We start from the raw sequence: 16,338 nt of genomic DNA, 5'->3' as shown, positions 1-16,338 counted from the left end.
TAATGACCTGTAAGCAAATCATGGAGTCCTCCATCTTTTTATAATCACTTCACTAAAAATGTAAGCACGGGTGCACAATCCTGCTCTCTCTCACACATGCACACTTTCACACACAGACTCACACAGTCTTCCCAGGCATGAAACGAGTATTCTGCAATTTATCTGGGTCAAACACAAAGCCCCTGCACCCCTCCATAGTCTTCAAGAGAGAAAGCAGAGAGAGAATGAGAGGAAGAGAGGGGACATGAGGGTAAATAAACAAAACGCCCATAGAACACATTGATCCTCTCCACGTGATGTCACATTCATCACTGGGCAATGGGGCCAGTGAGAGAGAAGGGGGCAAAACGAGAGAGACAGAGATGTATATGTTTTTGTGAAGGCTGGATTCTAACAGAGAGGTACTATCGGGATTGTTAGAAGGTAAGAGTCTTATTACTCTCATATTAATCTGAAGATCAATCATTTCAAAGCAAGTGTAACATGCAAATGAGTAGAGATATAATTTCCTCTGTAATTTAAATTAAAAAAGACAGACTGCATGCTTGAGAAAATTATTTAAAATTATAATATAGAAGCTTATGATGGAAGTTTTTTGTTGTTGTTGTTTTATTTAATTAATATTCCATTTCAAACTATTTAGTAACATAGTAAATCAGAATTGGATTATACGTTTGCAAATACATTTAAAAATACAATACAGTATGGTCCAAATGTCAAAAACCATATATATTTTTCCCATTTAAATATGGAAATAAACACCAAATTATTTTAGATAAAATTATAAAAAAAAAAAAATACAAATAAATGAGAAGGAAAGTTGATGTTTCACTTATTTTTTTTTTTTAATAACTTGAATTTTATGTTAAATATATGGTGTATGTTTAGAGAAGAAGTGTATGGGAGTCTTTTAGAGTGAGGAGTCTTACAAAAAAAAGTGCTCATCCCTTTTATTTCCTGTCTTCCTTCCTTCCTTCTTTTTGTCCAGTTCAACTTAAAAAAAAAAAAAAACAAGAACACAAATACACATATCTCATATTCTCACCCCTGTGGTGTAGCTACAGCTGCAGATATTTGTGCAGATACAGTATATACATAAACAGCTTCAGGGACACTGCATGCACAAACGTAACAGTCTACACAAAAATGAAAATGAAACATTTACTCACCCTCATGTTGTTCCAAACCTGCATGACTTACCTTTTTCCATGGAACAAAAAATGTGTTTTGAAGAATGTTGTTATCCAAACGGTTTCAGGTGCCATTGATTTCCATTGTATGGACAAAAATACAAGTCAATGGGACCCAAAAATGTGTGGTTACCAACATTCTTCAAAATATCTTCTTTTGTATTCCACAGAAGAAACAAATACATACATGGGGATGAGTAAATGATGACAAAGTGTTCGTTTCTGGGTGGACAATTGCTTCAAAACATTCAACACAGAAACCATGATTTGCTTGATGTTGCAGGTCTCCACAGTTCAACATGACTAAAAGAAACTCAAAACTCAGATGGTTACTTCTCATCCACCTCTTACTGTCTGATGTAGTATTTGGCAGAGCTCCACTCCCTCAAAGTAACCCGAGGCCTTCAGTCACTTTAATGCCTCAAACAGAGCAAGTAGAATCACGAGTCGTTGAAGATGATCTTTCTGTTGCCCATCAGTTGGTCTCAAACCTCTCAGCCTCTCTACAAGGTCAGCTGGATCTCCAAAGCAATGTAAGCTGTGCAGAGCTCTCACATGGGGGCTGGAGTGGAAAGGGTTTCTCTCAGGAGCTATTAGGGTTGGCAATGGTGCCAGTGCTGGCGTCAGCAGGATGTTTGTTTGAAGCCCAAGCGCTGGTAATGCAACTCTATGCGGTGTTGGGGCAAAATGATACACATGAATTTTTACAGGACATTCTGGAGCTGATCAAGAGAGGTAAAGAGAGAGATTCAGCACACATGGCCCATCACAGTGTATTCCAAACCCCTTCTTCTCATTCTATGCTGAACTCTGAGTCTCAACGCCACCTACAGGCTGTAATATTTAACATTCATCAGCTAGCTGAGGTGGGAGAGAAAGATAATAAGGGTAAAGTTGGGCCTAGTGGGAATTGCAATGGATGGGTTAGAGTGGAAGGCACTCGGTTTCTCGGGCAGGCCATAGAACAGAGCAAGCCATTGTTTCTTGAAGAAGCACAGCAGGCTTGTGGAAGCTTGGGATTCCAATGTGCAGGTGTGACCCAGGATGGCGATTCTGGACATTTCCGTGTTATCTTGAGGCCTGGAAGCCGTGTAGTGCCTTCATCTAACTTTGAGAGCTGGATCCAGAGTTGCAAAGTGGGGTCTGTCCGTTGGCGCAGAAACGGGATCCCTCAACATCACTGTGTAAATGAAAAAGAGGAGCGAGTGTATACAGTAGTGGAGTGGATTCCAGCAGTCTCCACGCTGTATAATCTGGGAACAGCCGTTTACTATGCTTCGGTCAGCTGCTATGACACTGCAAAAGAGAGAGCCATCTTCAGCACTGTGGATCTGGGCACAGATGCCCTCATGGCTGCAACAGGGGGAACCGCGGGGGTTGCTGGTTATGCGTTGGGGGCTGGTTTAAAAACAGGTGTGAAGGCAGGGATTAAATATCTGCTGAACAGCATGAAAGAGGAAGATGACCTGGTAATGAACCAGAACAGCTGGGAGGATGGAACGCTCACTGTCCAGTAAAAGACCAAGTAGAAACTGATGAGGAGATTCAAGAACAACAGCTGCATTGATCCAGGGCCTCAAGGATGTTTCCACCTGTAGTAAATGATGTTTAGAATGCTCTATTTCTATATGTTCAGTCATAATAAATATGTTCAGTCATAAATACCTTAATATCCAAAAGGTATTTAATGACATCAGCAGGAAGTTTTTAGTAGGAAATAATAACAGCCCAAACATGAGCATTGTTTTTCCCGCATTCAACATTCTATACTGTTAGGTTATAGAAATATGACATTTTGATTTTTATATATTATACTATTATAATATGATATAATGTATCATTAATGTTTCAGAAGACATCCTTTTTATGCAGCATGCTTAATTTTCTTGTCATTATGTAAATAATGCCTGAGTTTGAGCATATTTCTTAAAGTCTGGTATTCATATAAACTCTATTTTAATTTAGTTACAGACTTCAAACTGTACTGGACAACAGGAATGACTTATAACGTAGCTGCTCAAGATTTACATCAGTTCTCCAGCGTCAGCGGAGACTTTGACTCATGTTAAGCATGGGTAATATTTAACTGTTATAGGCCATCAGTGGCAGGAGCAACTAGAACACTACTAGATTACAAGATAAACAGAATAGACAGCACAAAACCAAATTGTATAACTTTGTATATGTAATTGGTGTATAGCAGTTACAAGTAAAATCAAATAGAAATGTTTCTACCAGTTTCGAACTCCTTGTTTTATATAAATGTATAATCGTGTTTTATATATGCATAGTGTAAAATAAAGAAAAGTATTATTAACGTATTCTCACATGTTGATCTCTTAATGTTTTCGTAAAGAGACTGTATGGCCTTTTAAATTTCCGCGGTAGTAAACATCTTTTCTATTATCATGACTTTCACTTCGTCATTTCTTGGAACGCGAGAAGAGAGCTTATGAGTTTCGTTTCTACCGCTGTTGTTTTAACACCCCTCTGCTGTGAAGTGTTTGATTGACGGGTGATTCTACCAATAGTGGTGGTCAGTGTGCCCGTCTGCGCCAATTAACGAACACGACGGTTTCAAGATGGGTGGGACTTAAGGAGTCAGTGGGTGGGCAGAAGTGCACAGCAGAGGGAGGTTTATTGAAGAGCCATCGGTTTCCTGAGAAGTGCTTGTTGTGTTTATTGACTCGTCAGCTGACGTTCACTTCAGTGCTGCATTGTTGTCTTTACTGTATGTCTGCAAAAGGCGCTTTGCAGAATTGAGGTTTGAGGATTACTTTCTTCAAAAGTGCAGACGATTGTTTCAGGTAAGTTGTTCGCTTACACTCTAATATTACAGTTATTTACCATAGATGCTAATTCAATCACCAACAGTCATTGTGCTGTCAAATGTATCTGTTTAGTGTACGATTACTGTATATAACGTTAGTAGAAATATCATTATTATGAACGAGGTGTTTAGAAACGCAAATTTTGGTCAGTTTTTCCGTGTGTTGTTTGTGGAGTGGTGTGCAGGCGTGGGGGAACTTAAGCGTGTTCCTCAGCCTTTAATTAAAACAGGCTTTACAACACGTTTTCATCTCTTATTAGTTAGGATCATTTATTAATACTTTAATATGTACGACATTCTTCTGTCATTTTTATCATGGACATTTAGACACAATTTCCAACACATCTCAAATTATGTGTTTTGTCTGATAATAACATTCTATGATTGAAATGATGGCAATGGAAATGACTTTAAAATGTCTGACTTTGACAAACCTTTATTAGGGGGAAAATATTATGACGTATCCACAACTATAGGACAGTTCTAACTTTTGGACATTTTTAATGTGCACTATTTTAAAAGATTGGGTTAAGTTTTTTTTAAATGCTTTTGCTCACCAAGACTGCATTTTTTAATCAAAATACAGTAAAACATTAAAATTGAGAATATGATTTCAATTAAAAATATTGCTTAATATTTTTGTGGAAAGAGTGTGTTTTTAATGATTCTTTGATGAATAAGAATTAAAAAAGAAAAAGATTTTTGAAGAATCTCTAGAGTGCTTTTTCATACAATTCAAAGAACAATTCTTACTGACCAAAAAAAGTTCAATATGCCACCCCTTTTGCCCTTAGAATAAAAATTGGCATGTTGAAGTGTCACGCCATGCATTATTATTCTGTGTTTCAACTTCCAAACAACTCTGGGATTTCTCTCCTTGGCTTGTTTTTAAAAATAACCACTGGAACAGGGCTTAAGCTCAGACATCTGACTTGCAAAGTGCTAGTCCTGACCAGACCTTGATCTTTCGACAAACATGAAATGTTTTTTTTTTTTTATTTTGTAGAATGACACAGTGGGAGCGATTGCAGCAGCTGGATACAGTGTATTCACAGAGGGCTTTTGATCTGTACAACAGAGATGAGTTCCCAATGGAAGTGAGACATTACTTGGCACACTGGATCGAGGGCCAGGATTGGTGAGTGCAGTACCTGTGTGAGCAACGAGTAAAACCTGTGGATTGATTGTTATATTTCTCTATTCCAAAATATATTAATAAGCATAGATAAAAAGAAGCACACAGCTGCATCAAGGAGTATCAACAAGTCTGTGTGTGTTACAGGGAACGTGCTTCGCGGGACTCCTCCCAAGCCGCGTTCCTGTTTCAGGTGCTTTTGGAGAATCTGGACAACCAGTTCAGCCGTTTTGCGCAAGAGAGAGATAGTTTCCTACTGCAGCGTAATTTCAGACGCTACAAACAAAACTTTCAGGTAAATGTACTTCTGTTGCCAAAACCATCATACACAATGCCCTCTGAGAGTCTTTGGATTTCTGAGGATCTAAAAATGCTAAACATGCTAAACAAAAATTATACTGCTAGACTAAATGCCTGTCTACACCAGGCATGGTAAGTATAACCTCAACTGTGTTACCGTCCACACCAACTGATGATAAGGTTCTTTTTATTTCTGTGTGCGCTGTGAACATAATTCCATTTTTATTGTTCATCATAAGCTGGTAAAAAATATCTCTATGGTTATAGTTATTGATATGTTCTCATTTACAGAAGTAAAGTGTTAATCATTGACAGCTATGAGATAATGGGTTACATTTGCTTGTTTGCAGAAATATCAAGAGGAGCCCTATACTCTTGCTAATATTATCCACTGGTTCCTGGTGAAGGAGAGAGAAATTTTGAATGATGCAGAGCTTGCACAGCAAGTAAGTACCTTAAAGTATCATCATCATCATCACTTTTTTTATCAACATCATCATCAGCATCTTCTGATTCACTCTCAATGTCTCAGGTGCAGACATTGCAGGTTCAGCCAGCGGCAATGGAGCTGGAGAGCCAGAGACAAGTAGAAAAGAGTTTGAAAGACCTTAAGACCAAAGTAGAGGTGTGTGTCTGTGAGTATACATGTGTGTGTGTGTTTGTTTGTGTGTTTGTTCAAGAACATGATTCATTGTTTCATTTGGCAGGTGATGGAGCACAGCATAAGGTGTTTGGAGGAGCAGCAAGATGAGTTTGATTTTAAATATCAGACACACCTAATGGACTGTGAGGCTGCACACTTTATTTAAACACACTATCTTTGATTTCACTATATATGGTGGTGTTAATGTGTGTGTGTTTAATGTGCCTTTAGGTTGCACAGAAGAAGAGAAGAAAATGCAAGCAGAAGGGCTTCAGAAGATGCTAAATGCACTCGATAAATGCAGAAAGGTTGGCAAATTTTGTGTGCATTTCTATTCTATTCTATTCTATTCTAATCTATTAAGGCTTATTATTGTTAACTAAACCTAGTATGTAAGTTAATTATGTTTATTAACCATGCTGTTCTTGCATCTTTTGTCTCAGAACTTCCTGTCTGATATCTCGACTATGTTGGACGCTGCTGATGTTCTGCGCTCAGTGCTTATAGACGAGGAACTGGTGGACTGGAAGTGGAGACAACAGAAGTCCTGCATTGGTGCTCCTGATGATACAAGTCTGGAACACTTAGAGAAATGGTAACTGCACAGGAATTTCTCTGAGCGATGATATGTACAAACACCATTCAGATCTGTTTTTAAGATGTTTATGGCCTTCGCCAGGTTCACTCAAATTATAGAGTGCATGTTCCAGCTGCAGAAGTTCTTACAGAAGCTGGATGAGCTGGTAGGAAAGATGACCTATGAGAATGACCCTATTCCAGTCCGAAAACCCCCTTTAAAGAGTAGAGTGGACACTCTACTGACCAACCTAATAAAGAGGTAGACTCACACATATACACAACAACACACACACGACTCTCTTCATGCATATGTGCTTCATTATTTGTTGGTGTGTTTTCAGCTCATTTGTTGTAGAGACTCAGCCATCCATGCCACAAGGTCGAGGCTCCCTGGTGCTGCGCACGAATGTTCAGTTCTCAGTTAAAGTCAGGTCAGGCTCTAACATTATACGATGCATTAATCCACCTATGAAACTGTGAAAACCAGTATTGCTCCTATTTACTGTAGCAATGATTATTATTATGCTTTGTTGTCATACAGTATATTGCTTGTGACACAGGTATATACTTCAAACATTAGGAAACTGAGAATATGTTAATTCATTTTATTGTACTGTCCTGTATATGACCCCTATTCATTTTAAGAAACTGTGTTTAGAAATATTTGTGAACATTATCTACTTCCCTTAAATATCAGTACTGCTTTCGTTCTGCTTATTGATTAAATGTGAAATGTTTAGTTCTTGTTGCTGACATGGAAATGAAGAGAACAAAAGTTTCCCCTCAGGTGTAAAATGACCATAACTCTCCTCTTTACAGATTGTTATATAAAGTTTCTGAACTGAACCATGTTATGAAGGTGACTGTTTCTGTTAACAAGTAAGATCACTTTCTCTCTTTCTTTCCTCATTTTGAATGATTTTTATTTCTGAGCCATTCTTGTTAGATTTATGTGTTTTGATATGGTTTCAAATTAGTCAGTTGATGTTTAAGAATCCTTACTCTCTTTCCTCCATTTTTTTTGGTTTAGTGCTGCTTCACAGCTAAAAGGGTGAGTGTTCACTTATACAGATTTTTATCACTCCACCCCACAAATTCATGACTATTATTTTAAATACCATGTTTGTATTTATATGCGTTTATGTTGTAGGTTTCGGAAATTTAATGTGCTGGGTACCTTAAGTAAAGCTCTTAACATGGCTGAGAGTATGAATGGGGGCATGGTCGCTGATTTCAGACATTTGGTGAGTCCTTCCAGTGTGAGTTTGAATGTATTGCCAAACAAAGTAACATTATACCATTATCACATACTATGAACTAATTCATAACTAATTAAGTGACGGCACAACAACATAGGGTTAGGGTTAGGGATTAGATAATACACCATGGTAGACAAATTGGCAGTGGACCATGTTAATTTTTTTTTTACCAAATTATGATTATAAAGAAAAAAAGATAAATCATTGTGTATGAATTTTGTGCTAATGATAAATCATTGTGTATATGTGCTTTTTCACAGACTTTGAAAGATCAGAAAGTTGGTGGTGGAGGAAAAGGAATCAATGATGTGAGAATGATCTTATGTATATTAAATGCTATTAATTAAATTGTTGCACATAACATGCGTAAATCAGCAGAAGGTCAACAACAGAAACAAGACTGGTTTCTAGAATCAATGCAGATTAAGGGCATTTCTATATCTGTAGATCGTTTGCTTTGTTTCAGAACAGGGGCTTAAATTTTGCAGTGCATATTCTCCATGGTTTGGTTTGCTTTCACAAGTAAGGATTTTAAAGCACACCCAAAATGTGATTACATTTACATTTAGTCATTTAACAAACGCTTTTATCCAAAGTGTCTTACAAATGAGGACAATGGAAGCCATCAAAATCTACAAAAGAGCAATGATATACAAGTGCTATAACAAGTCTCAGTTAGCTTAACGCAGTACACGTAGCAGGGTTTTTTAAATTATATAATAAATAAAAATAAAACAGATAGAATAGAAAAAGAATAGAGCAAGCTGGTGTTAGAGGCCTTTTTGCTTTTGTTAAATGTATAATAAATAAAAAGAAAAGCAATAGATAGGATAGAAAAAGAATAGAGAAGCTAGTGTTAGTTTTTTTATTTTTAAGAAAACAAGCAGTTGGTAAATAGTCTAAAAGTCTAAAAGGGCAAGTTTTTTTAAGAATAGAATTAGAATATTAAGTTCTTCTTATTATTGTAATAATATTAATATTACTACTTATATATATTATATTACTATTATATTATATTATATTACTTCTATATTAAATTACTACTTAATATTACTATTTACTACTTAATAATAATAATAATAATAATAATATTATTTAGTGTTATTGACTTACTGATTATTAAGTCACATGTGTGTCTTCTCATTAGTTAAACTGCACACCCATAAAGAAGGATCGACAAGTTAGCTCTGGAGACTAGCTGTTGTTAAACACACACAAATTTATACAGTATAAGTATACAGTATAAGCCTTGATTTCCTCTCTAACTTGTAAAGTTATGTTACAGCTAAGTTTGTTGAGTTGGATTGCTCAAGCGAACCACTCCAGAGTTTTTTTTTTTTTTTTTTTTTTTTGGGCCAAAACCATCTCATTCAGTCAATCTCAAGCCAATTATTTTGGTACATACAGTATCTGATTGCAATTTTCTAAATATGTCTAAACGAACCTAATTAATGGATAAAACATGCCGGGTTATGAAAGAAACACTCCTAATGAGTGTGAAAATGCAATAAGAGTCACTTCTAATAAAATTAATTACAATTAATTAATGAATTACAGTGCTGATGATGTTTAGATAAGTAATTCCCCAAAATAAAAATAAGTAATTGTGCGAAGCTGTAATAAAAAAAATAAATAAAAAAAATCTGAATTCAGAGTTGTATGTTTATAAATCTGGTTTTGTTTTTGTGCAGCTCTCATTGAGTGTGACTGAAGAACTGCACAGAATAATCTTTCAAACCCAGTTTGACTATCAAGGCCTGTCTGTCCCTTTGGAGGTGAAACATCTTTTCCACATTCAAAACATCCTCAGTAAAGTATGAACATTCCATAGATTTGGTAGTCCAGTTTTTATGACCATACTTCCTTTTCCATCCCAGACCTTTTCCCTTCCTGTTGTGGTGATTTCAAACTCCAGTCAGCAGCAGAGTGCTTGGGCATCCGTTCTGTGGTTTAACATGCTCTGTTCAGATCCCGAGGTCAGGAGCAAGAGTTGCTTTTGGTTCATGAAAAGCTTGAATCATCATAATAAAATGTTTTTTTATTATTATTATTATTATTATTTGCATCACTACAATTCACTTTTTTGTGTGTGCATCTAGAACGTCAAGTTTTTTGAAACCTCTCCTGCAGCCACTTGGCCACAGTTTGGGGAAATGCTAAGTTGGCAGTTTCTCTCTTGTGGGAAACGTGGTCTAGACAATGACCAGTTGGAGACCCTCGCCATCAAGCTCTTTGGTATGCACTTGCCACACCTTTCATTCTTTAATAAAAAGCATAATATAAAGTAAAATAAAGGTCATAAAGTAATCTTGTATTTGGTAATAATGTCATATTTCTTATTAGGTAAACAACAGAGCTATGACAACTGTAAGATATCCTGGACCAAGTTCAGTAAGGTAAAAACACTATAATGCAAGTCTTTGTGAAATGCCTGATATGGGTTTATGAGTGTTTTGTTTACTCATGGTTGTCTGTGTGTGGTTTAGGAGAACCTCCCTGATACAAACTTCAGCCTGTGGGTGTGGCTGGATGGCATTCTAACCCTGGTTAAACTCTACCTGTCAGATCTGTGGAGTGATGGGTATGGATGCCACATATAGATGATAGATAGATAGATTCAGAAATCATCATGGAGTGTGTGTGTTTTCAAAACAAATGTGTTTGTTACTGTAGGTCTATAATGGGCTTTGTCAGCAAGGGGAAGGAGAGACTTTTATTAAAGAAGAAGCAGAATGGCACTTTCCTATTGCGTTTTAGCGAAAGCATCAAAGATGGAGGAATCACATTCAGCTGGGTGCAGTACGCGAACGATGGTAAACCATGCCATAAAATAATATGTACTTCTTTCAGACATAGTTCAGTATTTGGCCACGCAGGGTCCAGTGAATGTGAGACTGAATACACATATATTTTTTTTTTTTTTAACTAGGCACTCCGAGTGTGCAAACAGTGAAACCATTCACCAGTACTGACTTAAAGCAGATTGCTTTACCTGATATCCTCTGCAACTTTCGGATGATGGTAGCAGAAAATATTCCAGTTAACCCACTGTGTTACCTTTACCCGAACACTCCCAAAGACCAGGCCTTTGGCAAATACTACAGTGAAAAGACTGGAGGTAAGTTGCTTATGTAGAATGTGGTGAATTTCAGGGATTGTAACAACATTATATATATATATATATATATATATATATATATATATATATATATATATATATATATATATATAAAAATAATAATAATAATAATAAACTGACATTTTCCCTTAAGTCTGCATATAAATATTACACTTTGACCAATTATTTTGGAATAAATTTAAATATTAAAAAACTACCCCCAGCAATATTTACTTATTATTTAGAACTTTCTTTTCTTTATGCTTTAATTGAGTATAAATATAACATTTGTTCAAATTAACCTAAACCTATTTAATGTAACAAGTACTTAATTGTTTCACCAAGAAATCATTTTCTTTGTCTTGTGATGTTTTTGCTTTAGAAGAGAATCCTTATCTGAAGTACCTCAAAACCAAACTGGTTTTTGTCTCTAAAGAGTAAGTCTGTGTTTGTTTATTGGTTTACATTTGCGTGTTGTATGTTTGCATAATTACATAACATTTATGACAGTGCGCATGTGCTGTCTTTGGTCTGGTGTTTACTGGTTTGCTGTTTAAAAAGCAGTTTTTCAGCCTTTCAGTGATATTTAGTATGTATCTTGTGGTTTTGTTTTGTTTTTTGTTTTTTTGTTTTTCTTATAATTTCAACCAAGCAGCCATTGTAGCCAAATAGATTTCAATGTTTCATTATAAACAGACAATTAAGAATATTTAATCAGCTTCATTTATCAAACATAAATGGCATTATTTATTAACACAAATGAATAGAAGTTTGGACTTATTCTTGAATTTGAAAACAACTTGAATTTGAAACTTTTTTTTTTGCTCCTAAAGTTTTAATCATAAGGCATTATGATCTCTGTTTACACTTGTGAAGAAATAATAGTCAATAGTCAGTAATAATAGCGGAAATTTATAAAGCAAATAAAAAGCGCACTAATATATATATACAAATGTGATATTGTTTCGTTTTATATCACCAGCTAATTTGTGAAGTCTGAATGTATCGACCAGCCTTAAGCTTAGTTCAGTGCTTTATTACTGCAAATTTGGTCCCGCACACATGCAGGCATCATTTTCGTCATTAGCACAGTCTGCTGATGTCTGCGAAAAGGAGCAGAATATGGAAAATGAAGTATATCTGGGCCTTAGAAACAAGATGTACTTTGCCATACTTTTTATTACTGCCTGTGTAGAGGTTATACAGGTTATCACTAGATGTTATTATGTGATGATGTGGGATAACAGCATTCAAGACAGTACAGTAATAGCATTTGACGATAAGTGTGATAATGTGAAGTTCTGGAGTGAACAGACTGTAAGAGTCTGGAATGAGTAGACACTGAGATGGCTGTTCTGCTGGTTTACTGGAGTGATCTGTGCTTGATTGCTGCAGGAATGGCTGTTCTGGCGTCAGAGAGGGGCCAGAATCTGACCTGTCCACACAGGACAGAGGTGAGTCCCACCTCCACAGCCCCTCCAAATCCAATCAGCTCGACCCTAAGCTGCATCTGATTTGCTGTATGATCACCAAATGTGTCATGATTGCAAAAGGCTTTCTGATAGAGGCTACCTTTATGGATGCTTCTCTGTCATTCAGAGGCCCAGTCAACTTCATCATTTTGTTTAGATTCTTTCTTTCTTTCTTTCTTTCTTTCTTGCTTTCTTGCTTTCTTTCTTTCTTTCTTTCTTTCTTTCTTTCTTTCTTTCTTTCTTGCTTTCTTTCTTTCTTTCTTTCTTTCTTTCTTTCTTGCTTTCTTGCTTTCTTGCTTTCTTTCTTTCTTTCTTTCTTTCTTTCTTTCTTTCTTTCTTTCTTTCCCTACCCAAGTGCGTTTGGTTCACTTTGCAAAAAGAGACCTTGTGTTTGTGTGGTGGGCTGTTTTTCAAATAACACAAATCTAACCATAACCGTAACACTGTTTTTGTGGAAATTGTGGAAGCTTGAGGTTGCATGCCACATGCACATGCAAAATATAGGGATGCACCAATATCGATAAGCTGAAGTTGTGGCTGATTTTGAAATTCGGCACTGTTTTGATTAAAAAAAATAATAATAGATGTTAAACACTAAAATTAGTGGTTTCACATGTTTATACTGTATCAATAAACACTATGAAAAAAATAATATTCATTTTGAGATTTGCTAAAGATTTTATTTTAACAGGATTATTAGATTTTCAACGTTTTTAGAGATAAACTTTGATCGTTAGATGACAGCAATGGTTGTATAAATGTATGACTGGGCAAAATGAGCAATCTCTAAAACTGGCTGATGACTGATATGGTACCGATATATTGTGCATCTCTAAAGCTGACCCAACACTCTATGGTTCCATGAAGAACCTTTTAGAGCCTTTGGACCTTTCCACTGCACAAAAGGTTCTTCAAAGATAGTGTAAAATGTTTATTAGATTATTAAAATGTTCTTCAGACTAAAAAAAAGATTCTTTACTGAAAGGTACTTCGGGGATCTAAAAATGGTTCTTCTATGTCAGAGCGATGGTGAAAACCTCCTTTTGGGACCTTTTATTTTTAAAAAGTGAAGCTTAAGAGCATCAGAAATACAAGATGTTATTATTGTGATGATGCGATTGGGTTTATAACATCTCTCTTGCTTTCTTATCTCCTTCATATTTAAAGACCCTCCTTCTTTGTCTGACGCGGGTGATGATGGCTTGTTGCTCCAAGCGTTTGAGAAGTCTCCAATGCTCTCCAGCTCTACCATTGATGATGATATGCTTAACAGTATTTTGGACAGTGATAGTGAGTGCACTGTTCCAGAAGCATTTCCTCCAACCGCCCCCCACACTTCACCATCATGCCTCCAGCACAACTTTTCAGAGAGTCCTTTGGATATCTTTGCAGACGCACTCTCTCCAGACATTGATGTTAATGTCACATTGCATGAGTTTCTAAACTCTCCAAACATCCTAAATGGGATAAACTTTCGAATGCTGCAGGAGGAGTCAGATGACTTTGCCCTTGATTCTGGTTTGATTCAAGACCTTGGCTATCCTAACATACCGCTGACCCCCTGAATGTCATCCTTTTAACACAAAACCATGATTAATGTGATTAGCTAAATCTCAAGCCATACAATGATTTCCATAACTGATTTGTTGTAAATAAGTATCAAGTAGACAGGCAAAATACAGCTCATTACTTCATTTTCAGGACTGATTTCATTATTACTTTATCCATTTAGTGTTTATATCTGAATGTCTACACATCCAGTCATCTGTTACTTATCTCTATTCCTTTTTTTTATCAGAGTAAAGTCTTTGAAAAGGCTTAGAGGTCAAAAATAGAACCTTTAGGATGAGGTCTTGTGACCTCACTATTCGTAAGCTGCTAGCAAATATTTGTCCCTATAAAAATAAGATGGAAAAAAAAGGTTTTATTGAAATTAATTCAAACAATATCCAAGCATTTTTGCAAATGGAAATTAGTGGAGATTTGAGAATAGAGTTTGGAAGACTATTTATGTAAAAAAAAAAAAAAAAAAAAAAAAAAAAAATTTCTTCAGTTTGACCCAAGTAAAGATCAGGTTTTTATGATCCAAGTATACAATCAGCTTTTATGCAGGTCGAAAGAAAAGTTTGTATTCTTTTATTCTGATTAACTGGGCCTTATTGGAAAGATAATTTGATAGTGAATGCAATAGACTTTATTAATGTGTTAAGCACCTTTAGTTATGTGAATCAGGCATTAGCTTTGAGCTAATGGTTTAAAAAGCATCTCAACTGCAAAGATATTTATGTGCATGCATTTATGACTATAGAACAAATTCTCCATGCACACAGTGCAATTTTCAAGTTTGAAAAAGTGAAAAAAAAATGTCTTTGCAAAAGCAACAATGAATTTAAAGCACCTTAAATAGTGCCTGGTTTAAATGTTATCACTTAATTTGACATTTGTAGGCACCAATGTTGATCAAGCTTTTATAGTAGTCTTTAAATCTAGAATCTGAGGCACCCTCACTTCTTTGTCTTTTGTGATAAATTTTTATTTTGTATAACCACTATTGAGACTGTAGAAAAAACCTGAATGCTTTGCTTTTTGATTTGATGGCTTTCACTAAACTGCCCAACTTGAAGCCAATAGAAATACTCCATTACCCTGTTTTTGATACTGGATAGTGAAGTCATCAATTACAGAGTTTAGATTAGGCAGATACTATTTGAAAATGGAAATTATTATTTTGACACTGCTCTATTATTTTGAAAGTTGAAATAAGTTCTGTTATTCCAGTTAAAGGGAGATTATTCAGAGCTTTATCTCTCTGGTGAAAATACTCTATAGTGTTTGTTTTAGATGTTAATTTCTTTCAGACAAAATGAATTTGAGTAAGACTGATTGTATGATTACTCTGAGAGTAACACTGTGATTTCTGATGGCAGAAAAAATGCACTTAAGTGAAAATGTAAGAATAGATTGCTTCTGATTTCTTGGTAAGTGAAATGATTTGTTTTGTAACAATGTTTACAGACAAAGTGGATGTGTTCCTCTAACTGAATCTTTTGGGTCCTGGAAGAGATTGGACAGACTCTGAAATCTTCTAGAGAGAAAAAAGGCCCAAATAGACCCCCCCCCCCCCCAACATTTCCTTTTTTGTAAAGTTGTTTTATCACTTTCTTGCAGAATCATTTTTAAACTATGAGCACTTCTGTTTTTGAATTTGTAGACTTTTTCAAATGCATGTAACCAAGTTTTGCATTGTGTCCACTGTCAACCTTACTGTAACGTGTTTTGTATCTGTGAACAAGACATTGTAGAGTTGAAATTCCTGAGTGCTAACAATGGTACAATATTCTCCAATAAAACATATAATGAGAGAAAAGTCTGTCATGATGTCTTTCTAATTGAAAACCAAGACACTTACCCTGATCAAGCAGAATATTAATAGAGGGGTGAGATATTGTGTTAAGTTGCTAAAACCAGTTACGTTTCCATCTGTTCCCTATAACACAGGGATAAAATTGGATTTGTCCAGTGTTCCACTGTACACACCCATTTCATATATAAACTTGCAAACTGGATTTGGAATTGCTGTGAGTTATTAAACATTGAGTTAAATAAATAATAATATATTAACCGACTCTTATGGCCATTCTGAGATCCATGAGCATGATACCCGGGATTTTGTTTGATGACCTTAAAAAAAAAAACTTAAATATAATGTGGCCTTTCCTTTGACGTAATTTGTGATATGGCTCTTCCTTTGTTGCGATGTTAAGAAATTTTACAGATTACGCAGTCAGGAACACTTGTCTGGACTTGCGAAA

General features: G+C 35.7%; 2 protein-coding genes across 2 annotated transcripts; both read left to right on the top strand.

Moving 5' to 3' along the window:
- The first annotated feature begins 228 nt into the window (after positions 1–228).
- On the top strand, positions 229–3,511 carry LOC109079592. Its single transcript, XM_019094741.2, has 2 exons — positions 229–423; positions 1,474–3,511. Exon 2 carries the CDS (start codon positions 1,490–1,492, stop codon positions 2,705–2,707), a length of 1,218 nt encoding a protein of 405 aa, XP_018950286.1. The 5' UTR covers positions 229–423; positions 1,474–1,489; the 3' UTR covers positions 2,708–3,511.
- Positions 3,512–3,838: 327 nt separating this feature from the next.
- On the top strand, positions 3,839–15,893 carry LOC109080954 (signal transducer and activator of transcription 1-alpha/beta-like). Its single transcript, XM_042726159.1, has 24 exons — positions 3,839–3,997; positions 5,027–5,158; positions 5,303–5,450; positions 5,806–5,901; positions 5,988–6,080; positions 6,163–6,241; positions 6,330–6,406; positions 6,542–6,693; positions 6,778–6,936; positions 7,019–7,108; positions 7,497–7,556; positions 7,708–7,728; positions 7,828–7,921; positions 8,197–8,244; positions 9,628–9,711; positions 9,814–9,912; positions 10,036–10,171; positions 10,280–10,332; positions 10,423–10,517; positions 10,610–10,749; positions 10,866–11,054; positions 11,437–11,491; positions 12,450–12,508; positions 13,694–15,893. The coding sequence occupies exons 2-24, from the start codon at positions 5,028–5,030 to the stop codon at positions 14,089–14,091; spliced, it is 2,556 nt and encodes an 851-aa protein (XP_042582093.1). The 5' UTR covers positions 3,839–3,997; position 5,027; the 3' UTR covers positions 14,092–15,893.
- The last annotated feature ends 445 nt before the right edge of the window (positions 15,894–16,338 follow it).

Source organism: Cyprinus carpio, chromosome B6, assembly GCF_018340385.1.
Source record: "Cyprinus carpio isolate SPL01 chromosome B6, ASM1834038v1, whole genome shotgun sequence".
NCBI classification, from domain to species: domain Eukaryota; kingdom Metazoa; phylum Chordata; class Actinopteri; order Cypriniformes; family Cyprinidae; genus Cyprinus; species Cyprinus carpio.
This window is presented reverse-complemented; position numbering and strand designations above follow the sequence as displayed.